Source organism: Mauremys mutica, chromosome 1, assembly GCF_020497125.1.
Source record: "Mauremys mutica isolate MM-2020 ecotype Southern chromosome 1, ASM2049712v1, whole genome shotgun sequence".
Lineage (NCBI taxonomy): Eukaryota > Metazoa > Chordata > Testudines > Geoemydidae > Mauremys > Mauremys mutica.
The window spans coordinates 47909963-47934527 of NC_059072.1; the positions used below are offsets into that span (position 1 = coordinate 47909963).

The following is a 24565-nucleotide window of genomic DNA, read 5'->3' on the forward strand; positions in this document are numbered from 1 at the left end:
CATCCTTCTCATTTCAGAATGAAAACATAGGGCACATTACAGTAAAGGGCAGGGCACAGGGAAAGGAGTATTTGTCTCTGTGGGACTGCTTGTACTCTTTCCTTCCTGCTCCCTACTGTATATCACTGGCTCATCTACACTCACTATCATTCACCAGTTCCCTCAGTCCCACCCCTATTCCTTCCGTTCTCCCACCTCAGCCAAACCTTCCCCCTCAACTCCCTCCCAGAAACCTAACTCACTTCTTAGAAATCTCCTTCCCCTAAACCCTCATCCTGGGCAATGCCCTGCTATGCACACAAAACCCCTCCCATCTGATCATGACTCAAAACAACCCCCCATCAGAAAATCCCCTCCATCCCATAGGGTTGCCAACTTTCTAATCCCTGAAAAGACAACACCCTGCCCCACCCCTTCCCCCAAGGCCCTGCCCTGGGACTCACCTGCCGCCTGAAGAGTCAGGCTGGGAGGAGCTGATGCAGAGCCTGCCCAATCAGGGCACAACAGGGCACGGCAGGTGTCAGTCCCCAGAATGAGGGGCTTGGGTGGGGAAATCAGGGCACAGCAGAGTGGGGGGGTGTCGGTCCCTGGAACGAGGGGCTGGAGAGGGGAAATTGGGGCACAGGAGGGTGGAGGTTCTATCCCTGGAGCAAGGGGCTGGGGAAATTAGGGCACAGTGGGGTGGGGGGCAGACAGGTTACCCCCCTGGATGGTGCCAGCACCTACTTTGGAGCCCGGTCTGAGAGCCAGCCAGTTCTCTCCATCAGGCTGGGGGCTGGGAAAAGCAGCACCTGCTAAACAAAGCTACTTCTCCAGGCTCCAGAAGCAGCTACAGCTCTTCCCACCTCGACCCCCCTGTAGTAGAGGCCAGTTACTGCAGGTAACAGAACTTTTAGTGTCCGGTCAGGATCTTGCCAGTTTCCCGTTTCGACCGGACACCCGCCAACCCTACTGTCTCACATAGCACCCCCTCCATTCAGAGCCCCCAGTTTTTGCTTGGCCTAGTCAAGAGGCAGAGGAAGCAAGGAAGGCCTATATCTACAGTAAATGAATCTAGGGGGCATAATGACTGTCTCTGAGGCTCTAATATGTGTCAGTCCTACAAAGGCCTGTATTCTCTACTTAGAGTCCATTCCCTCTGCTGCCTGCAGCTCATAAGCAGATGGGGTTACTTCAGCTCCACAAGAAGTCCCCCAAAGGTAAGCAAGTGCCCTGCACCCTCCAGCTCAGCAGCCACCTCATAGAGACTACACTTGTCTGTAGCATGGCTGACAGTTGGGACATTAATGATGGTTCTTAGCACTACCAGCTAGGGTGACTGGAAGTCCTGATTTTATAGGGACAGTCCCGTTGTTCAGGGCTTTGTCTTATATAGGTGCCTATTACCCCCCTACCCCAAGTTTTCACACTTGCTATCTGGTCGCCCTACAGCTACCCCACAGACCTAAAAGTTGCAATACTCCAACAAAAAAACTTCCAAAACAGACTCCAAAGAGAAACTGCAGAATTGGAATTAATTTGCAAACTAGACACCATTAAATTAGGCTTGAATAAAAACTGGGAGTGGGAGTTTATACCCAAAGTATAAACTATTTCCCCATGTTAATTTTTCCCTTACTGTTACTCACACCTTCTTGTCAACTGTTGGAAATGGGCCATCCTGATTATCACTGCAAAAGTTTTTTTTCTTCTGCTGATAATAGCCCACCTTAACTGATTAGTCTTGTTATAGTTGGTATGGCAACACCCATTTTTCATGTTCTCTGTGTATAAATATATATATATATATCTTCTCACTGTACTTTCCACTGCATGCATCTGATGAAGTGGGTTTTAACCCACGAAAGCTTATGCCCAAATAAATTTGTTAGTCTCTAATGTGCCACAAGTACTCCTCATTATTTTTAGAAAACCAATATTACTGTTGAATAACTTGGTATATATAAATAGAGCCAAAATACTCCTTTTTAGTTATATTGGTTTTCATTATAAAATCCAATCTGAATGTTGCCTTGAAATTAATTTCCATTTGTTTCTTTCCAAGTTAATGCAGTACAATTTAGCTCTATATCAAATTAGTATAATAATGGTTAAAGCTATTTACTCACATTAGCTTGAAAAGTGGGATTAAATTATCTGTCTATAGATCAGCACTTTTTCTTATCACTACAATAATTCATGTTTTCATACATAGCAGTGCGAAATCTTAGCCTTGCCAAGCAAAACATACTTTTAAGGATCTGGAAAGGAACACTGGAGTTTTAAATCTGTACTACAAGTTTTACTTAGTTACGGACTATGCACCCAGTTCTGCTCTCAGTTAAATGTCTGCAGCTCTCACTGAAGATAATGGGAATTGCACCCATATAACTAAGAGCTATTTGGCTTTATGGACCATACTCTGCCTTCAGATATACCAGTGTTTCTCAAACTGGGGTCGCCACCGCCACATGTGTAGGGAAAGCCCCTGGCAGGCCGGGCTGGTTTGTTTACCTGCCCGTCCGCAGGTCCGGCCGATCTCGGCTCCCACTGGCCGTGGTTCGCCACTGCAGGCCAATGAGAGCTGCTGGAAGCAGAACGGGCTGAGGGACTTACTGTCCACCACTTCCAGCAGCCCCTATTGGCCTGCAGCAGTGAACCGCGGCCAGTGGGAGCTGCGATTGGCCGGACCTGCGGACGGGGCAGGTAAACAAACCGGCTCAGCCTGCCAGGAGCTTTCCCTACACAAGCGGTGACCCCAGTTTGAGAAACACTGAGATAAACCTACACATTCCTGTTGACACCAGTGTGATCTCTGGGGTGCAACAGAAGGTAGAATCAGGCACCATAATTTTATAGTACAACTAAACTATGCTCTTTTCTATATTTCAGTTGCATTTGTTACTTGGCTCCCTGGTCACAAGGTGACCTACTGCTGTTGCCGTGAAAACTGCATTTTAACCAACAGTATAACACTTATTGAACTTCAGTTCTGCAGTGAAATGCCCCAGTTTCTCTGGTAGTTACAGGCTTCTTTGATTTTTTTAAAAGAACTATCCTGGTGTTCTTCTGAAAAAACAACAGATGGCAGAAATGTCCCAATGAGAGCTGCTCAGAATTTAACAGGATACATTTTAAATTCCCCTTATTTTTTGACCAGTGTTGGTCCCAGTGTTGCCATATTGCTTATTTTCCTGTGCATGGAGATCTGAGTTTTAAATCCTGCTCAGACCCCCTTCTTTCTGATTTACGGGTCAGTCTAAGGCAGAGCAGAATTTCAAAACTAAATTTGTATGCATGCTGTAGGGAGAAAGGAGATAGCTCTTCTTGCTGCTAAGACAATCTGGGATGCTGAAGATTAATGCAAATACACGTAGCAGGAACATATTTTAAATGGGTGCTTCTCTCTCTCTCTCGTTGCTGTTGTGGGCCTCCCTGCAGATATTTAGGTGTGGGCTTTACTGCTTGCCATGTCAAGCTTTAACTGAAGGGCCTGCGAAACTCTCATCGACTTCAATGTTAGCAAGAACAGGAGGAGGGATAGCTCGGTGGTTTGAGCATTGGCCTGCTAAACCCAGGGTTGTAAGTTCAATCTTTGAGGAGGCCATTTAGGGATCTGGGGCAAAATCAGTACTTGGTCCTGCTAGTGAAGGCAGGGGGCTGGACTCAATAACCTTTCAGGGTCCCTTCCAGCTCTATGAGATAGGTGTACATCTCCATATATTATTTAACACCCTGGGCCTAACTACATACAGGTGCCTTCCTCCCTGTAATGTCTTTTCAAATTCAGCTGGCTAGGAGCATTCAGAGAGTTAATAATTCATGATAGATTCCAAGACCAGAAGGGACCATTGTGATAATCTAGTCTGACCTCCTGTATAACACAGGCCATAGAAGAATTCATAGAGCAGATATTTTAGAAAAACTTCCAATCTTGATTTAAAAACGGTCAGTGATGAGGAATCCAGCATGACCCTTAGTAAATTATTCCAGTGGTTACCATCTCTGTCTGGTCCTCAACAGGTCCAGCTCACTTGTCTCCTGCAACATAGCCAAGTTTCTTTGGCCCAATGGAACACTGTTGTAGGATTCTCTTTTTAACTCAAATCAATGAACTCAGGTCTAACGCACCCTAATATATTAAACTGACTAGCCTAGTATAAATGAATTGTTAAAAAAAACTATTAAACAAGGTGGGGTCAAATCCTGAGCTCATGTAAATCGTCATAGCAATTTACTCCAGCTGAGGATGTACTCTGGTATGTTTACTTCTGGATGCTGAGTTCAAGTTTTACTGTGTCTAATGGACCTAAAAGATAATTTGAGTCAATGTGTTAATAACAAATGTATGATGAAAATATAGAATCAAGCTATTTTTTCCTTATTTATGACTAACCTTTTAAAAGATTCCTATAGCATTGTGCTGGTCAGCAAGTCATCACTAAAATACATATATTTATACAACCAAATATGTCTTAGGTAATCATTATACTTATTTGATTAATGTGAATTCATTACACATCTTATCTACTGTACAGTAGTGATGTCTTTTAAATCAATAGCAGTGGTATTCATAACTTTGTTTGTGGCTATCTGTTGGAATTGGTTCTGAAGCCATCTACTTTATCAGGCCGGTCTCTGAAGGGGATGCTCTCAGAGAATGATAAAAATCTAATAATACTCTTTAGAGGTGATGCAATGTGACTGATTGGTAAGGTCAAGATAAATCTTATTTGCAGTGCCCTTTTTGTTACGTGATTTGACATGACATTTTTACCTTGAAATTGGTTTTAGCAATTGAAGAATATGATGGTTTAGTTTTCAAGAAATATTGGATTGAGAATCTATAAGGAAAGAATTATAATTCAATCAATTGCCTACTCAATTAAGATACTGCCTATCAGGCAGCACCTTTAACTTTTATTTAATTAGGTTTTAAAATACATTTACTTTAAAAGCTGAACCTGTGTTCTGCTTGTGACTATAATCTGCATCAGAAGAAAATGAGGAAGAAAAGATGCCAAAAATGTGGAGTGTTTCACAAGCATATAGCAAATAAGTTTACCCAGCAGAGACTAATGACCCTTCACTTAATCCATTTGACTCACCACTTAAAGATATGTATTTTTGCCTTCATAAAATGTGACTCTTGTGGCAATTAATGAAAGCTTGATTTACAGAACCTGAACTTCAATCCACAGTTTGATTTTTTTTAACAACAGGATAAAGAGCAGAAATATTTCTCTACATTTAAGGGGTCACCCAGCAGCTGACCTAAATAACACAGGGCAAATGTGATTTGAAACTGTCAGAAGGGGCAGAGAGGAGAACTTCGCCTTTGACACAGAGTCTAAAATTTTGGAGTTTTCCAATGATGAATGAAAGATGGATGAAATCTACAGCAATTTGGGAGACTTTTATATTGTCTCTGCTCCCCTAGATATCTGTATCTCAGGGTCCAAAGGGTGATTTCTTAGTAATCTGGTAGACGACAAAATGAGAGGTAGGGATAGGAATTCAATGGCCAGCTTCTGGAGTGCAATCTCCGATCTCAACAGGATTTTCTCTCTTGGTGAGAACATCAGAGGTAACCTTACTTGGTCTGTTGGTCATGAAGATCTGTCACAAAATGCGCCAGCCTTTGCAAGGACAGATGCTGCTGTTTAGGCTGGTGCACCAGGGGTATTAATGATTCAGTGGCATCTGCCCCTATTTCTCTTCTAGTCATCTTATTGGATGAAAACACAGAAAACAGTGTGTCTGGTCCAGATGGTACAAACTCCAAGCTGTCAGATCTCTGCGCCAAACAGTAGACAGAGCTACAGCCTCACCTGATTCTGGTTTCCTGATTCTGAAGGTCAGACCTGGCCTCAATATAAATTTCAGCTGCTACCAGTTCTACTGTTGGCTTAGGGTCTTTAATGGACTCTACATCATTGGAGGATTGGTGTATCTTCAGCACTCCCGCCTTTTGCCCATCCTGCACAGTCCATATACCAGGAGAGATGCAGGGCCCACCAGCATCTGCAGGGAGTTCCTCTCCAACAAGGGAATTCTCTGCTGGGCATTTGTGGCAGGCTTAAAGCCGCTGTGTATGACTGAGGTAATCCAGCTAGAGAATCTGCCCCTCAGTATCTGTTAGGGGCAGGCAGAAAGTTTTTCAAGAGAGGAAATGATGCCATGATGGGTAAGGAATGGTGTCCCTAGACTGTTTGTCAGAGGGTGGAGATGGATGGCAGGAGAGAGATCACTTGATCATTGCCTGTTAGGTTCACTCCCTCTGGGGCACCTGGCATTGGCCACTGTCGGTAGACAGATATCGGGCTAGATGGACCTTTGGTCTGACCCAGTATGGCCGTTCTTATGTTCTTATGAGCTTCTGTGATTTCCATGGAATGGAATAAACCAGCAAAGTTACCTCCAACATTATCTCGAAGCTACCCTAGACCCCCATGATCTCAGGCTTTAGGGTTTGATGGGTACTACACACACGGATAGATTCAGGATATCCCAAATCTGAGAAAGCTTTTATACTATTCCTTTAATCTCATGGGAGGTGACTGGGAATAGAAGAGAGAGAGAGAGCAGCATCACAGGGGAGCAATTAAAAGGTTCTCAAGGCTATTCAATGGAAGGGACTAGATACTGTGGGCCCAGTTTTGTAAATGCTTGAAATGAAAAAAAAATAATGAGAAAAGAGATGATTTTATGCTGTTACAATGCCAAAGCCACAAAATACCTGGCATGATAGCAGGACAAATCCATATTGGATCATAGATGTGACAACTGACTATATTTTACAGTCTGTGGAGGTAGAGGAGGGTTTGTCTAAAAATCTAAGTACTTCCTAATTTTCCACCTCAGACACCATGGGACATTCCTTTATAGAGGAAGTTAAGAGTATGAATATACTGTCCAAATCAATGGATGGGGATGAGGGTGGGCCAGACCTCTACAGTAGAAAATTCCCAAATGACCACTTGTTTGCTTTTAGGGAATCAATGCAAAGTACAGGCTTTCAAAGAGAAAATATTGACCTCAAATGCATAGGGGACAGAAGAGATCCATTAATAAGACTTACAGCAGAGGTTAGAAGGACTTTGTTTTGCAGGCAGGCACATGAGCTCAAAATTCGTTTCCAGATGGTAAGGCCAGATTATACAAAGCCTTTATATAACCGCACAAGAAAGAAGGAGCCTCTCTCCTCCTGGTATCCTCAGCCTGGGATGGGACATACGAGAGCGCTTCATTAGGGAATGCAAGGCCTCTGCAGAGCTGGTGCTATTCTTGAAACTAACTAGAGCTGGTTAGACAGTGGAATTTCCTTTTGGAAGGAAATTCCAACTTTTCAAAATCTGATTTCCATCTGACTTGGAAGGAAGGGTCAAAATTTCAACATCACAGAACAGAAATTCTGAAAAAATTCAATTTGGAAACATCAGAATGTTTCATTTCAATAATGCAGAATTATTTTGTTATAATATGGGGATATGTTTTGATAATGTCAAAGTGTTATAATATTTAATATAAAACAGTAAATACAATATCTGCAATATTAAAATTAACACTTGAATATAAGAAAGTCTAAGTGAAATAAATGAAAATGATAAAGTGGAAATGAAACACTTTCATGCTACTGAAATTAAATGTTCTGACATAAAAAAGAAATGAGAAAACCTAAATGATTCCTGTCAAAAATTGTCATGAAATATTTTGATTTTGAGAAAACAGCATTTTCTGATGGAAAACTATTCCACTAATTTTTTTTGACCAGCTCAAACACTGACTTCTTCAAAGGGCTCAGGAGAACAGGCACAGCAGAGCAAACTCTCTCCAAAGCTGGCTAATTGCTGTGTTCCCTAAAGCTTCAGGCTGCCCAGAACTTCCTGCAGCTCCCACTGGGGAAGTCAACTTCTGTGCACACATATTGCCCATCATGGAGCTGTGGCTCTATGTCATATACATGCAGGGCACTTGGATGCTCTGGATCCTAGCTGAAGGAAATGGAAGGAAGAGTAATATCTCCTCCTCTTGACACTATTGTAGCTCCTCTGTGTGTGTTCCTCATAGTTTAGGGCTCAAAGTTCACAATGTGGGATGGGGTAGGCAGCAGCCAAGCCCACTCTGCACCACCAACCACTTGATACCAGTCAGCTCTGTGTTCTTGGGGAAACAGGGTGCAGTATTTAGCCTATCTGACTCATGAAAGACCCCCTCTCCCCCACAACAGTCTCTGCTTGAACCAAAACTGATTAGAGACAAGGCTTGCAGAGAGCAATGAAGGGAGTTGGGAGACATACCTAGACCTCTCCTGACAAGGGTGACAAGATTAAGACATCTCTATTTGCATACAGAATGGAGAGCAGAGACAACTTTAGCCTCATCTGCATGAAAGATGGGACAGGGATTAGCGTACAGAATGAAGAACAGAGAACCGCACTGAACTCTGGGACCAGAAAAGCAGGGAAGCACTGCATCGTGGGAATCTCTGCTCCAGATGTTAATGAACCTACACCTGCCCACACTCAGCAGTTATCAGACCAATTCTAGTAATGAATCCTTGATTGATATCCAAAATACTGAAGCAATAGTTGCATTGTGAGCTCCCTAGAAGAAAGCACCACCCATAGCCAAGAGCGATCAGCTCCTATTGTATTGGAGCATGAGCTTTCGTGGGTGAATATCCACTTTGCCACAGGACTCTTTGCTGCTTTTACAGATTCAGACTAACACGGCTACTCCTCTGATACTCAGCTCCTATTGTCTAGCCTAAAGAAAACCCTTGAGTCATCAGTTTACACATAAACAAAACTAGTGTTTTTCCTTGAATCATTGCTGTTTCTCTACAAAAAACCCTACATATGTTCAAGTAAGTGTTCTGATGCTTAGATCCAAACTATGCATCAGTTCCACTGGGACTCCATCTTCTCCTGACTGATTGTTCTGGGGGCTCTGCCTGTCTCCTGCACTCAGGACCCTGAGCTACCACCATTGCCTGAGAACCCCGACCAGTTCAAGCCTCATGGAGTGGGTGAGATCTCCCTCTTTCTTGTTCTCTTTTTTCCTTTCTATCTTAGGTATTAACCTTTAATAATGTATGTTATGTTGGTTTAGGCGATCCTTGTGTAGTTATCACTATTATTCAATAAATAATTTTTATGGTTAAGCTGGTTCCTTCTCTCTCTCTCTGAACTTTACTCTTTTGTGATTTTAGCTTCCCCCATTTACTCTGCAGCAATGCTTCTTTTACCTAAGCTAAAGATCCCTGCAGCATCCAAAATACTGTGGGGTTTGCTCATCAAGTAGGCTACTGCCAGTACAATTGTGATGTGAGAGTGGGGATAGGGACATGATGAATCTGGGACACATACGGGTAGCAGCATAGGAATGCAGCTCGACCCAGTCCACTCAGACTTGCTCTGTTAATGTATGTGTGTGTGTGTGTGTGTGTGTGTGTGTTCATCCAGTTCTGGGGTTGGAGGAACCCAGCCCTAGGGAACCTAGGTCCTGCAGGATAGCTCCATTGGGAGGGGACTTGCATAAGGGAGGAGTAGAGCTCCATATGAAAACACACGTGACACAAGCACATGGGCGCCAACTTATATGGGCTCGTGGAGCTAAAGCCCCAGGAATATTCAAAATCAGGGGCTCTGCTCCACCAATATTTGGAGCTAGGTTTCGCCCCTTTAAATCCCAGCCGCGGCCAGGAATCAGAGGGCTCTGGGCTGCCTGCAACCGCGGGGAGCCCAGAGCCCTTTAAATCCCAGCTGCGGCTGGGAATCAGAGGGCTCTGGGCTGCCTGCAACCGCGGGGAGCCCAGAGCCCTTTAAATCCCAGCTGCGGCCGGGAATCAGAGGGCTCTGGGCTGCCCGCTGCGGCAGGGAGCCCAGAGCCCTTTAAATCCCAGCCGTGGCTGGGAATCAGAGGGCTCTGGGCTGCCGGCAGCAGCGGGGAGCCCAGAGCCCTTTAAATCTCAGCCGCGGCCAGGAATCAGAGGGCTCTGGGCTGCCGGCAGCAGCGGGGAGCCCAGAGCCTTTCAAATCTCAGCCGCGGCTGGGAATCAGAAGGCTCTGGGCTGCCCGCTGTGGCAGGGAGCCCAGAGCCCTTTAAATCCCAGCCGCGGCTGGGAATCAGAGGGCTCTGGGCTGCCGGCAGCAGCGGGGAGCCCAGAGCCCTTTAAATCTCAGCCGCGGCTGGGAATCGGAGGGCTCTGGGCTGCCCGCAGGGGCAGAGAGCCCAGAGCCCTTTGAATCCCAGCCCCTGGCCGCTGACTGCCCCCTCCCCAGACCCCTGCCCCAACTGCCCCCCAGGACCCCCACCCCCTATCTAAGCACCACTGGTCCTTGTCCCCCGTTACCCACTCCCGAGACAACTGCCCCTAGGGACCCCAGCCCCTATCTAAGCCTCCCTTCTCCTTGTCCCCAACTGCCCCCTCCTGAGACCCCACCCAACTTCCCCCCAGGACCCCACCCCCTACCTGTCCCCTGATAAACCTCCTAGACTCCCATGCCTATCCAATTGCTGCCTGTCCCCTGACTGCCCCTCCGAACCTCTGCCCATCCAACCCCCCCTGCTCCTTGTCCCTTGACTGGCCCCTGGAACCCCCTACCCCTTCTCCAACCTCGTAATCTTGTGGCACTGATGTGTTGTAGCTTCATTTTATATCAGCTTACAGGGCGGGAGTGGGGGGGCACCACCATTTTGGGCCCCACCAAAAATTATACAAACCTGCCGCCTATACACAAGCAGTACATTGACAGAATTACAGACAACCTCTCTGCCCCAGAAAAGTAACCTGAATAAATGAACATACCCCAAAGTAATGGGCAAATCTGGTAACACCCTGCAGGATCTGAGTGCTGACCCTGTCAATATTAACTCCCCCTTCTTCTCCCTTTGCAATGTGGAACCTGCCATGAGGAATAAATCTGGGGGCAGAGACTGGTGGCGGAATGACTGGCTGTGAAACTCAACAGGAGGTAGGCCGGCACAGAAGCACAAAAACCCAGGGAACATAGCAACAGACTCCAATGTTTTATTCTTCTTCAATTATTTAATTTAAAATGTAAAAAAAAAAGTGTGATGTGATTTCTTATTTGTGCTTATCTTTATGTTTGCTTTTTTGAACTCTGCTTTGCAATTTAACTTGCAATTTAATTTGGGTTGAATCATCACTCATGTCTCAAGCACAGGTCCAGTCCCACACCGTTAAAGTCAAAGGCAGTTTGGCAGTTGGCTTCAACTGGAGCATAATCTGTCCCTATTATTTAATTATTTACTTTGCACTATTTTATTGCTCTTGAATTGCAAAACTCCTCTACAGCATGCTTTATAAAATACTATTATTATTAGTGCTAAACAGATTTAAAAAATCTAGTTTTCAAATGATCATTGAGCTTTGCTGCATGTAGCGGAATCAATCAGAATTATGCAGATAATAAAATCTGGGACTGATCCTGTTCCCAATGGAGTCAATGGAAAACCTCCCTGTAACAAGGAGGGGCTTCTCCCCAGCTTCCAAACACTCACTATTATGCCCAGTCTCCTTTGGGAAGGTTCATTTTCTGACCCCGATCAAGTACCATAAAAGACAACAGTCTTTTAACTCACTCCTTCCCCCCCCAGCATCAGATTCCACTGGTCTCTGGCCCTCCTTCTCCTGGCAGCTTCCCAATTTGGGTCCCCTCTATTTCCTTCCTGGGGCAGTAGCCCCAGGGCTGCTTCCCTGAGCACCTGGCCCATTGCTGCAGGGAACCAGACACAGCCTGTCCCACGCATTCTCTTCCCTCTCTCATTTCCTGCCCTCGGGCAGCCCTTTCCAGGCCCACTTGTAGCCTACCCCCTTGAGTTGGCTGGATTGGGCTTACCTGCTCTGACAGAGGCACTGGGCCCAGTTCTACTCACAAGGACCAATTCCCCTGTGACACTTCTGTTGACTCCAATGGGGGCAGAATCAAGCCCCTAAAGTACAAGGTACAAATAAGCCAGGCTGACCAAAGAGAACAGAGTCATTCAGGTTATGATAATGAGATGATATTTTATCATCCAGGAGGCTGACTCACCACAGTGAAGTTCTTTCCTAGCTTAGGTACAGTGATCACCATCTGAGGAAGATACACTGAATTCAAGTGGATTCCATAAACTGTGATTGTGCTCCCACCGCTGGTAAAAATTAAAAATGAATCATTACTATTCTAGAAAAATCCATATAATCAAATATATTTTAGATCAAATTACAGCATGGAAACAAAATCAAAGACATACAAACTGAATAGGAAATACAAGCTGAAATATAGCTTACAGTAGTGATATTTATTTCTGGGAATTAAGTTTCTTTCACACTCAAGATAAAAAACAAACAAACAGGAAAAAAATAATGTAAAAAACTGAATAATTGTATTTAATTTCTGATACACCAGAACAAAACAAGGAAATGTGCATTTAAAAGGAAGATAAAAAAAATCCTAAGTATTTGCTAGCGTATTTTACACATTGCTTTCAAAGCATAGCTTAATAAAGGCTTTCCTTTCCACTGCTGACTTGTTTGCAGACAGATGGTTGTGTTCAAGATAGATAATAAGATATATATATGTACAGTCCTGCAAATCCGCAGATATGTGCTTTATATCTGCAGACCATGTTTGCGGATCGCGAATCAGATGCAGATATACATTTTGTATGGCGCAGGGCTCTACATGTGTGCACACGCAAAAATAGTATTATCGTGAAAACAGAGATATGTATGAATGAATTGTGCTGCCTTAGGACCCTCTTACTTCCCTGCATCTTACTGAACTGTCATGTTAAAATTATTTACCACTGTCATCAATGGACTGTCTGAACATAGTAGCTGGATGCATGTAGTTCAGCTGGACATTGAAGATACACTCAGCAGCAGTGAAGTTAAATCATGTTCAAAAATTGACAGAAAAATCCACCCCTTCACCTTTGTAAGGAAATGATCCGTCCTCTGCAACCAGACCATAATAGAAGCAATTGGCATGGCAGCTAGAGATAAAACATCCAATTTCTCTTGACAGATTTTTGCCCAAAGGTGTCATTCTCCCATTTGTTATTTTCCTGTATCTATGAGACACTTTTACTCACCTAAGAAAAGATTTAGCTGGATGAATTTTAAAAACAATAGGGTCTTCCTTGTACGTAAAATGACCCTTAGCTTCTCGAATAGCTAAATCAATCTCCATTTTAACAGGATATTCTGATGAAGTTCCTTGTGCAGGTGTGTAACACACGACAGTGCTATCAGATTCACTGAAAGGAAAGAAGAAGGGAACTTGTCTTGCAATAATCACAAAACACATAATCTGTTTAAAACACAATCCTAAATTAGGCCCTGATTTTGCAGGAGGATCCACTAGCACAAATTGCCACCGGGGCCCAAACAAGCAATTCACATTGCAGCATCAGGGCCTCAAAAGCAAATATGAGATGAGGATGACACAATAATGTGATCTATGCTAAACAGTCTTTGAAATGTGGTTTCCTTGTTGTCATCCCAGTCCTGCTCTGATGAGAACAGACTGACGTACAATCTTTGTAATGACTCTGGCCCTCCAAAAACTGGCTCTGTGAAGTTAAACTGGGATTTTGCTCTTGGAGAATATTAGCATTTTAAGCCTATTCCAACTACCTTGCATATATATGGCCACACAAGGCCAGAACTTTAGCTGTAGTAAATTGCCATAGCTCCACTGAAACTGATGGATCTATCCTGATTTACATCAGTTGAGGATCTGGCCCATAGCCTTTAATAATGAGGCAAAGGGCTTTTACTAGGTAGGTTTTGAAAGTCACCTAATACTGTACATGTGGAAGTGGCCTAAGATGATTGTTTGTCACCCAGCACAGGTCACAGGGCCTTTCAAAAGGTGAAGGAAGAATGAACAAAGGCCAATACTAAAAAAAAATAAGGACAAAAGACCATATTTTAATCACGTGGTGGTGATAGGGATAGAGAATAAGATGGAGAATATCTTATTGCCCTTATATAAATCCAAGGTATGCCCACACCTTGAATACTACGTACAAATGTGGTCTCATCTCAAAAAATATATACTGGCATTAGAAAAGGTTCAGAGAAGGGCAACTAAAATGATTAGGGGTTTGGAATGGGTTTCATATGAGGAGAGATTAAAGAGGCTAGGACTTTTCAGCTTGGAAAAGAGGAGACTAAGGGGGGATATGATAGAGGTATATAAAATCATGAGTGATGTGGAGAAAGTGAATAAGGAAAAGTTATTTACTTGTTCCCATAATATAAGAACTAGGGGCCACCAAATGAAATTCATGGGCAGCAGGTTTAAAACAAATAAAAGGAAGTTCTTCTTCACACAGCGCACAGTCAACTTGTGGAACTCCTTGCCTGAGGAGGTTGTGGGTTTAAAAGAGAACTGGATAAATTCATGGAGGTTAAGTCTATTAATGGCTATTAGCCAGGATGGGTAAGGAATGGTGTCCCTAGTCTTGTTTGTCAGATGGTGGTGATGGACGGCAGGAGAGAGATCACTTCATCATTACCTGTTAGGTTCACTCCCTCTGAGGCACCTGTCATTGACCAGTTGGTAGACAGGATACTGGGCTGGATGGACCTTTGGTTTGACTCAGTATGGCTATTCTTATGTTCTTATGATTTGGCTGCAGTGGAGGCTATCTAAGTTTGTCTTGGGGAGGAGGTGAGAATCAACTTGTGCCTTTATGTATTCAGTAGTTTGAGAGATCAGTGGATGTAAGGCTTATCACTTTCACTTAGACCAATGAAACTCAGGAATAACTTAACCAAAATCAGTGGAGTTACACTAGTGTAAAACAAGTACGGGTGTGAGGAGAATCAAACTCATTGCCTTAACAAACTGAAACAGGCTCCCGATGGGCAACAATATTTTCATTATTTTGAAGTGTTTTTCATTCTTCCTGCAGTCACATTTGCAGAGGAGGTATGCCATTATTTTGCAAGAGCAATTCTCATAATTTACAAAAATCCTTACGTGATACAATACTTTGCATCTTAGATCCAATTGCTTCCCTGCAAGGTAAGCATCTCCATTTTACAGACTGGGAAATGGAATTTCAGAGAGCTCAGATGACTTGGTCAAGAACGTACATTAAATCAATGTCAGAGCCAGGAATGAAATACAGCCCACCTAACTCTCGGTCCTGTACATTAACGCATAGACCATTGCTCTCTCATGTGTCCCACTAGTGTGAGTTTTTGCCATTAGGTTTCTCCATAACCATGTGGAAAAACTCAAAATTTAGACCAATTCTGCCCCATTACCTGAAGTATGCATCACACCCATTTAACCCAGGACAGGACTGGACACAATGTATGTAAAAATAACTGCAACATCAGCGTTAGTACAGCGCCTAGTCCTGGCCCATGACTGGGGCTAAGCACTACAATAATACAAATATTATTATTGTAGATTAGCAAAATAGCCGGCAATTTCACGACATTTCTCAGCCCCAAACCTATAGCTATTATTTAATGATTACACGGAAGTAGCATGTAGGATACGTCTACACAGCAAAACAAAACCTGCAGCAGCCAGTCTCAGAACTCGAGTCAACTGAGCCCTGGTGCGGTGGGAAGTCTTTGAGGCCTCAAACAGGTCAGGCCCCCCTGTGTTAGATGCTGTACAAACATATAGCAAATACCTCAACGGTCTTAAGGACAAGATATAACAGATGGACCAGATGAACAAATGGGTTGGCGTGGGGATGGGGCAGACAAAAATAATAGGATGTGTGCAATTCTTATACAGTCAGGAGCTGTTATCACAACTTGTCATCACCTTTTTACTTCCTCTCGGGCTGTAGTGAAATGTACACATTACAGAAGAGGTGAAATCTTCTCCTGACCTGTAGGGCACAGGGACTACACTGGAACTGAAAGCTAGCACATTCAAATACTCTGCATATGTACTACAGTGCCACTTCTACATAGCATTAGGAGACGGGTTCATTTACTTTGTATGTCCAAAACATTTAATCAAACCCAGTTCATAATACAAAGCAAACACAGCCTTGTGAGTATAATACCTTTTTAAGATGCATGGTTTTCCACCAATGTAAATCTCTCTGGATTTTCCACTCTTTAAGTATTTCCCTGATAATGTTAATAATGTTCCACCAAACTTGGGACCATAGGTGGGAGAGATACTTGTTATTACAGGATTCTGTAGGGGTAAAAAGAATAATTTGTCTTATGAAATTGTGCTTCAATATCTTTAAAAACGGATATTAAAATTTATAATCATAGTATTCTTAGCACTTTAATGAGGCAACAATGACACAAATAGGAACATAGGAATTGCTGTGCTGGGTCAGATCCATGATCCATTTAGTCCAGTATCCTGTCTCCTGTTTTAATGAATAATTAAATTAATTTTGGCACTACAATTTTAATCAGAGTGCTTACCACGTAGGAAAATGTGTTGAAGGAAGATATGCCATGTCCACTTGAAACACTGCTTGTTATATTAAAACTGGGGTTCTTTGCAGCAGCAACAGTGCATTCTAGCCTTTGAAAAACAAAGATCAAGATGGTTTCTATTTTGTTTTCTGGACTATTTCGTATGAAAATGAAGTCACATGAACTCACAAAAATATAGCATCCATACTAAACAAAAATAAAAAATCCATCTGAATGATGGATACTTTAGAAATAACAATCTAATGAACTGTAGTTATTTAGTATCACACTAAACTTCACATCATTATAGTGTTTGTATTTAGCCAGGGAAAATTGTGTTGATATATTGAATATTATACTTCTGAAAACACTGAACATGTGACAGAAAACCAATGTATCTTATACATGTAATGGTTACATTGTTTTAAAAATTTCTCTTTATATCTGAATTTTGTCAGGCAACAAAATTGTACAACTATTAGCTTCTTGTTTTAATTGAAACCTTACTGAAAAAATAAATTAGATTGTGATGGCAATATGCATCAATACATTATATATAGTCAATATATATAGTCAATTTCTTTTCATTAAATTGTTTTATTTGCCATGTTAAACTATTCAGGAGACTTATCATGGCATAGCAGTGACATCTCTTTAGAAAGGAAAAAGCACATCGTTGCACAGCTTAAGATAGCAACAGTGGCTATACATGGCATTTTCTATCTGGAACTAGACGGGTAGTGATGTATCTAGCAAGACCCTGAGACAGCAGGTTGCTTTATCAATATATTGGCATATGTAATCAGCTGAAAGAGAATATTCGTAGAATTTGCCAGATGCTAACCAACATCTCTGTCTTGGCCACAGTGAGCTTAAGACTTTCATCCTGGTCCCTCTGCCAGATATCAGGAAAATACAGAAACACTTTTGTTAGTGTCTGAGGCAGAGGAGATGTACAAAGAGTCATCAGACTATTGATGACAATAATGCATGTATCCCCTCATCATCTCCCCAGCAGCTTCTCAAATTCGAAAGGGAGAGATGGCAAAACCGAGTCCTATGGGACCTTGACTAAGGCATCTTAGTTATGAAGAGCAGTTATCCATTACCACCTTCTTGGATCTCACTAACAGTAACAAGCAGAACTTTCCTAAGACCCTTTCACCTTTGCCAGGTCCCACAGATGTGACAGCGCACCTCATGGTCAATCGCAGTAAAGACTACTGAAAGAACTATCAGCCTTAGGATATCAGACCTCCGACATGTAGGCCCTCAATGGATTCCCCTTTTCTGAGGAAATTGTTGCCTAAGACTAATGCTGTTTCTATACTATTGTATGTGTGGAAGCAGGGAAAGCTTCAATAAGGATTTGAAGCGGATTTTAATGCGTGTCAGTCAGTTAGCAAGAGTCAGGCCATACTGTAACCCTAATGACGTGAGACTTGTAGGAGCAAAGATAGTGCGAGGCGACAGGACAAGAACTGTGTACAAAGTTATTACGACCTTGCAATCACTAACCAAAATGCAGGCTTGCTTTTCTTAAGAGAGAGACAAATAAGATAAGCCTTTCTGCTATGTATAAACAAAATGTATTTGTTGCTTTTTACTGTCTCCATGATTGCTAGAAATTGTCTGTAACAAAGGTATAAAGGCTTGATGTAATTGTTTACCAGTTGAGAGACCTGTCCAGGACTGGGGCGACCCTGTGTCCTATGGCACTCTCTCCCTCCATTGTAATTACTGGAGAAACAATAAAGTATTTGATTTTGCTGCACCCAAACAAAAAGCGAGAACTGAGTTTTTCTTCGACATATGGGTCTGAAACCTGGGAACTGGAGGAAGCCAGATGCTGTTGGAGAGCTACAATCCAGCAAGGGAAGACTCTAAGGGATTTACTATGCAGGACATTTTAAGTATCTTACTTGTTTTTGTTGCTAACTTTTACTTCCAGAGTACAAGGCTTTCCTCCTATAAGGACTGCTGTATTTTTTAAGTCAAATCTATTATTTTTGCTGAATCCAAAGTCCCAGCCACACACTGTAAGTCTTGTTCCGCCTTCTAATGGAGCGCTCCTTGGGACAATCTATAAGAAAAACATATACTGTTATATCAGTTTTGCTAGAACTTCAGACGAATTTTACATAATGTGCAAAGGAGAAGAATAGTTTTATAGAAGCACTTTTTCTGGTAGACAGTATCCTACCATTTATCTTAATTGTTCATCACCTTTCATTCATCACATTATGGGCTTCCTCAGACAGTAGCAATAAATAACAAAACCTTTGCAAGAAAGCTTTGAGGGATAGTGTTTAGGGGCACTATACAAGCTGTGCATTGTAACAATCTTTTTAATCCTCCTGATCTTGTCTTTTACGTCCCATTTCTGGTGTGTTAAACATACAATGTAGATATTTTATTACAAGCTGAATGCTGAACAAAAAAGAGTCCAAAAATGACCATGTAACTTTTTTGTTAGCTTGATGAAAGGGCAGGTATGCACAATGGAGCAGTTTCAAAGGCATCTTAATCAGATATTGCTTTGGCAGTTACAAAGTTAATGAGACTTCTACTATTCTTTGACTAAAATCTGTTACATTTGGTTACTTCTAATTCCGAGTTAAAAATAAACTACCTCTCAGCAACATACTGACAATCTAAAAGGAAATGCTTTTTTTCTGTATATTGTAAATTGTGTTGTAAAATAGAACAATGGTGGGAAAAATGTAGGAACACTATAGAAGTCGTACAAACCTCAGTTAAGGTATTCAGCAGAGCACTGCCAATAAAAGTCTAAAAGACACGGGGGGTTAGGGTTGATGTGGGCTTTTAACAATACTGCCTAAGTTTGCAAACATTCCAGTCACTACCAGATAATCAACGGGGAACAAAAGACTTAACTTACACTTGTGATCATAGTAGTTAAATGTCTTTGGCTTAATGCTCCTAGTGATAGCACATTTGCCCTTAAAATCCAATACAAGTGTGCCTTTCATAAACTCTACTTCTGTACTCTCAATCTGAAAGAAAACTGCTTAAGAACTATGTGGCTATTATTTCATCTAAAATCCAGTAAGACAGGCTCATTTCCTTTCAACTCTCCTAGTAGCTATAAATGAAGATTCTCAGAAATGAAACTGTAGGTAAAAAGCTGTTGAGAAATACTTCACAGGAATTATATCATATATTCTATACTGTGAAATTTACTACTGTCATCAAAAAACAGAAGACGCTCATTGAAAGCAGTCGGAGTCTTTCCATTGACTTGAACAGGCTTTGGATCAGGCTGTGACTGAGCAAAGCACAGGGGACCTATCCGAGTGTTGGGGGGAATGGAGTTAGAGCAAACCAGAGATGCCCACATAGCCACTCAGCACATTATACTACAGCCAGTATTACACCTTCTACAGGACGGGGCACTAGGCCACAAGGGGTTTGTGTTCACTGGTTCTCAGAGTTACATTTTCCTTATTTGTTTTTTGTTTCTAGGTCCCCAAAGAGACTGACTTTGTATCATTGCCCCTGCTCCATGTAACTCAGCATGCGCTCTGCCTCTGGGGTAACACTCACCATGGAGCCCTAGCAGGGAATGAAATTGTTTTGTAGAGGTGAGGGAAATCCCATTGTCTGAACAATAATGCACAGGTCAGTACCATTTGAATATCCCTATTTGTAGCCAGTCAGCTATCAAATAAGGAAATTAAAAGCAAACTTTACAAAACTATGCAATATTGTAAGCAAAGGGACTTACCTGACCCCTCTCAAATTGCCTTATTCCTCAAAGGTAGGGTGTGACATCAGCCATATAATATATGCTGGGGGATGACATGAATCAAGGGATAACAAATCTAGCCATTACATCCTGCAAAACAAGCTTAAAAGGTAAGTTTTAGAAGTGGATATTAAAGGATAAAAAAAGTTTCTGATCTTGTGTGATTCTTTATGTTGAATAAAAGGGCCTGAAATGAGTTTTAATTCATTTATTTATTTTTATTCTGTTTGTTTTGTACCTTAAATATATCAAGAGTCCAGCCTTGTTTTCCAGACTTTTTCTTGGAGGATTCACAGAAACTGAATTGTAAGCCTTCTGAAGGGTGTTTAACAAACAGGTCTTTTCTGAGAACTCTCATACTGCATTTGTATTAATTAGGTGTTAACAAAAGTAAACAAAAAACAAACAGTTCTAAACAGTCTGAAACTCAGGACTTGTCTACCTGTTTTAATTAGAAGAATTTATGGAAGGAGTGGAGAACTAGTAAGAGTAAGAAAACATCACAGATAACAACAATGAAACCCAATTCACGGCTTGATCCAAAGCCCTTTGAAGTCAAAGGCGGTCTTTCCATCATCTTTCCTGGGCTTTGGATCAGGCCTTAAATGAGAGCAGAAGTAATTTTTATGCAGAAAGTTTAAAACTCAGTTTTTCCACTTGGTTTTAACAGCCACCATGTTTAACTCAAATGCCCTATAAACTGTTGGAAGAAAAGATGTTAAAGATTCAACAGCTCCATCCCTTCAACTAAGGGACAAGAAAGCTCACAATGCACATCTGAAACCTTGAATGAGTCCTCCTATTAAACAGGGAACAAAAGGCCTGACATTCTTGATAATTCTAAGTTAAAAAGCCACCCTGTTTAAAAACAGCAACAAAACCTCTCAGGGCTTCTTTATACACAGTAAACAAGCAAGATTGGACACAACCCTATTTTTTCTCCTGTGCAGTTCACCTGCCATAGTGACCTGGATTCCACAATTAGAGCATTGCAATTTGTTCCATTACCAAGTTATCTCTGATGAGACCCATCCAAGACTCCCAGATTTGATTTAGCACTGTGTGTCCAGGCTGAGAAAATGCACTTTGTTGGCATAAGCAATAATTGCAAAGCATTTCGATAGGTGTACTGTGCCAAACAGTTGAGTGTTCAAAGAAACCCTGTCTGTGAGAATTGGAGTTGTTTGTCTCACCAACAGCTAGCTGTGTTTTTCTATACAGCACGATGGAGGGATTCCGTCTGGTTTTACCATTTAGAGAATGTTTGGAAAGCAGCAGTTTGGAGTGCAAGAATCCTGCTGAGAACTCTCCAGCTGGGAGAATGGTCACTGTGGCCCAAAACTTCAAGTGAAGAGCTGGGGTATTTAAAGCAAGGGGGCTACAACTGGGAAATCTACAAGGCTCCAGTGGAAAAATATTGGACTCCTTTCCTCCTCTCTACAGGGAGAAAATCCCCCAGTAGATTTTTCATTGAATAAAACGCTATGGAATACACTAGGAAAGATTTTTTTCAGAGCCTGATCCAAATCCCACTGAAGTCAACAGGAGTCTTACCATTGACTTCAATGGGCTTTGGATCAGGACCTCAAAGCATCTCTTGCATCTGCTTCAGGTGAAAGATATTATATAACATATTTAAACCCTCTGCCTCCCTGAAATCTTGCTTACTTTTTGTGGGATTTTAGGATTGAATGTCAAATATCATGCAAAGCAGGTTTCCTCCATTTGTTAGGAACAAAACATGCTTAACTCTTGTATTTTATGCACATGGGTTTAAAGATAGAACAGGAAAAGATTAATAATCTGTTTAAAATATTTTTTCAGTAATAATGTTAAATGTCATGGTCAAGCAGAGCAAGAAATTTGCCTTAACAGCTAGCAATCCACAGGGAATTAAGCACTTAGCTGCATTATTTTCCTTCCAAGCCTTCTAGAAACAAGTTTCACAAACTTGTGCATGCTGAAATGTAAACCTTTAGGAGAGTCACTTTAAAGATCAATCACTGCCACATATTTACTGAAATTTAAAATACACACACATACACATTTGAACACAGGGCACTAAATTATAAATAAGTATGAAAAAACTTATGAAATCTTGCACTCTTTAAAGTTCTAGGTGTCCAATCCTGCAATCCCCACTTGTACTGAGAAACACTTTATTGAGAGGAATCATTGCATTGAACTCAAAGGGATTACCTTCATGAGTCAGCACTACTCAATATAAGGATTGCAGAACTGGGCTCTACAGGAGAGGTTTTAAGAATGGCTCAGTACACTCAACTCTGTATGAAGTCAATGTACGTGCTCAGCATATCTGAAAATCAGAACCCATGCACAAAATAAGCTATGTTGTATAGCTTTGAACAGTTTGGTCTTGTAGAAACATCATATGTATATATTTAATTATGATGGCAATGGAGACTCTCTGGGCTTGATTCTCCACTGCCTTGTATCCAGTGTTATGCACCCATGTACATGTGTGATTCACAAATTCATAGATTTTTAAGGTCAGAGAGTCATTTATAGAAGTGGATGGGTGAGATTCTGTGGCCTGCGTTGTGCAGGAGGTCAGACTAGATGATCATAATGGTCCCTTCTGACCTTAAAGTCTATGAGTCTATGAGATCATCTAGTCTGGCCTGTATAACACAGGCCATAGAATGTTGTGCACTTGTACAAAGCGAGGGTAAAGCATTCTCATTCTTATTTTACAGCCCTTTGCACAGATGTAAATGACTGCACAAGACAGTGGAGAAGCAGTGCCATAATAATTTTGGAATTCATAATCCTACTATAAACATAAATAAAACTTTTGTAGGTTTGGTTCCCATTAAAATTTCATTGTTTGTTGATTGGGTTTTGTCTACTTTACCCCCAGAGTGACTTTGTATTTGAAACACAAATGTAGAATAGAAAAACAACCATTTAAAATGATTTTTTTATAGGTTATTAACAAAACTAAAACTTCTTTCAGAAGCTTTGCTTGGATATTATGTTTAAGCAGTTGCAGCATGTGAAATCACCCATCTCTTCTGGGTTTAGTAAAATATTATTTATTTTAAAAAGTCTCTCTCTCTTTGTGCTTAGTCTTTCAAGTTTCTAAGTTTCATCCCTATTTATAAGTTCAGATGTGCAAAAGGAATAAGAATTTAACACTGTATACATCAGTAAAACAACGGCTATAAATGCTACAAGCAGGTTTTATGCTTGTTCTCTGCTCCATTTACTAGTGTATTAACTGCTCCATGAAACAAGGCCTTCATAATTGTGTCACACTTAACACAAAATGATTTGGTTAAATGCACAGTCAGCCAATACAAATCTTGCCTTAACCATAGCTAAATGAAAACAGCAACGAGCTAGTGGGCTCTTTGATTATCAGTGTAATTTTGCTCTTGTGTACTTTTTAACATTTATGGGGTCTTCTACAACTGAAAGCGGCTTTCAGCTGTCCTCTTTCCCAGGGACAGAGCCACAGACTCTTCCCTACCCCAAGGCCATGCAAATGGCAACCAGGCCTATGGGAATGACACTCAAGAAACTGTCAAGGCTGGGGAGATGTTTGAAAAAGCACCTGGCCTAAAGATGTCTCCTTGGTTAGAAGCTCTGTTACAGAGCTTAGGTAAGGAAGAGAGAGGATGCCATCAGGCCAAAGATGTTCCCTTTCTTTCTTATCAGTGCCACAAACCAAAAAGCAGCAGTGGTGGTGGCAGGGGCGGCTCTAGGGATTTTGCCACCCCAAGCACGGCAGGCAGGCTGCCTCCAGTGGTTTGCCTGCGGAGGGTCCGCTGGTCCCGCGGCTTCGGCGGACCTCCCGCAGGCACCCCTGCGGGAGGTCCACCGAAGCTGCGGGACCAGCGGACGCTCCGCAGGCACCCCTGCGGGAGGTCCACTGAAGCCGCGGGACCAGCGGACCCTCTGCAGGAAAGCCGCAGGAGGCAGGCTGCCTGCCGCCCTCGTGGCGCCGGCAGAGCGTCCCCCGCGGCTTGCCACCCCAAGCACGCGCTTGGCGTGCTGGGGCCTGGAGACGCCCCTGGTGGGTGGGAGGGAAGAAGAGACAGAGCCATCCATCAAAATGTGATATGGGATGGGGAACTCCTCCACATCATCTCCAGCATCTGTGAGCAGGAAGCGTCTTCCTACCCATTCTCCCTACGAGGAAGGCTTTGAGAGCTGACTTGCCCTCCTTCTCCCCACCAGGTGAAGGGAATTTCCTTTTTTAAAATCACAAACAGATCAGTTGAAACCATGTCCCAGTTCCACATTTGAGACAGTAAACGGTAGTTATTGAAGACCAAGGCTTCCTCCACAGATCCCCAGCAGAGGGCAGAGGGACAAATCCAGAATGGGAGAGCTGTGGAGCACAGACTGTGGGGAATTTA

The 24565-nt window shown here is 42.3% G+C and overlaps 1 protein-coding gene across 2 annotated transcripts in view; it reads right to left on the bottom strand.

Annotated features, from left to right (window-relative positions):
* Window positions 1-24565, bottom strand: part of MET (MET proto-oncogene, receptor tyrosine kinase) — a 125544-nt gene that overhangs the window by 30611 nt on the left and 70368 nt on the right. For both annotated transcript variants that reach the window (XM_045031575.1, XM_045031582.1), the window contains exons 6-10: window positions 18334-18494; window positions 16418-16520; window positions 16039-16175; window positions 13087-13251; window positions 12042-12141 (exon numbers count right to left, since the gene is read on the bottom strand). In XM_045031575.1, the coding sequence (XP_044887510.1) occupies window positions 12042-12141; window positions 13087-13251; window positions 16039-16175; window positions 16418-16520; window positions 18334-18494 (666 nt within the window). The remainder of the gene's footprint in view (window positions 1-12041; window positions 12142-13086; window positions 13252-16038; window positions 16176-16417; window positions 16521-18333; window positions 18495-24565) is intronic.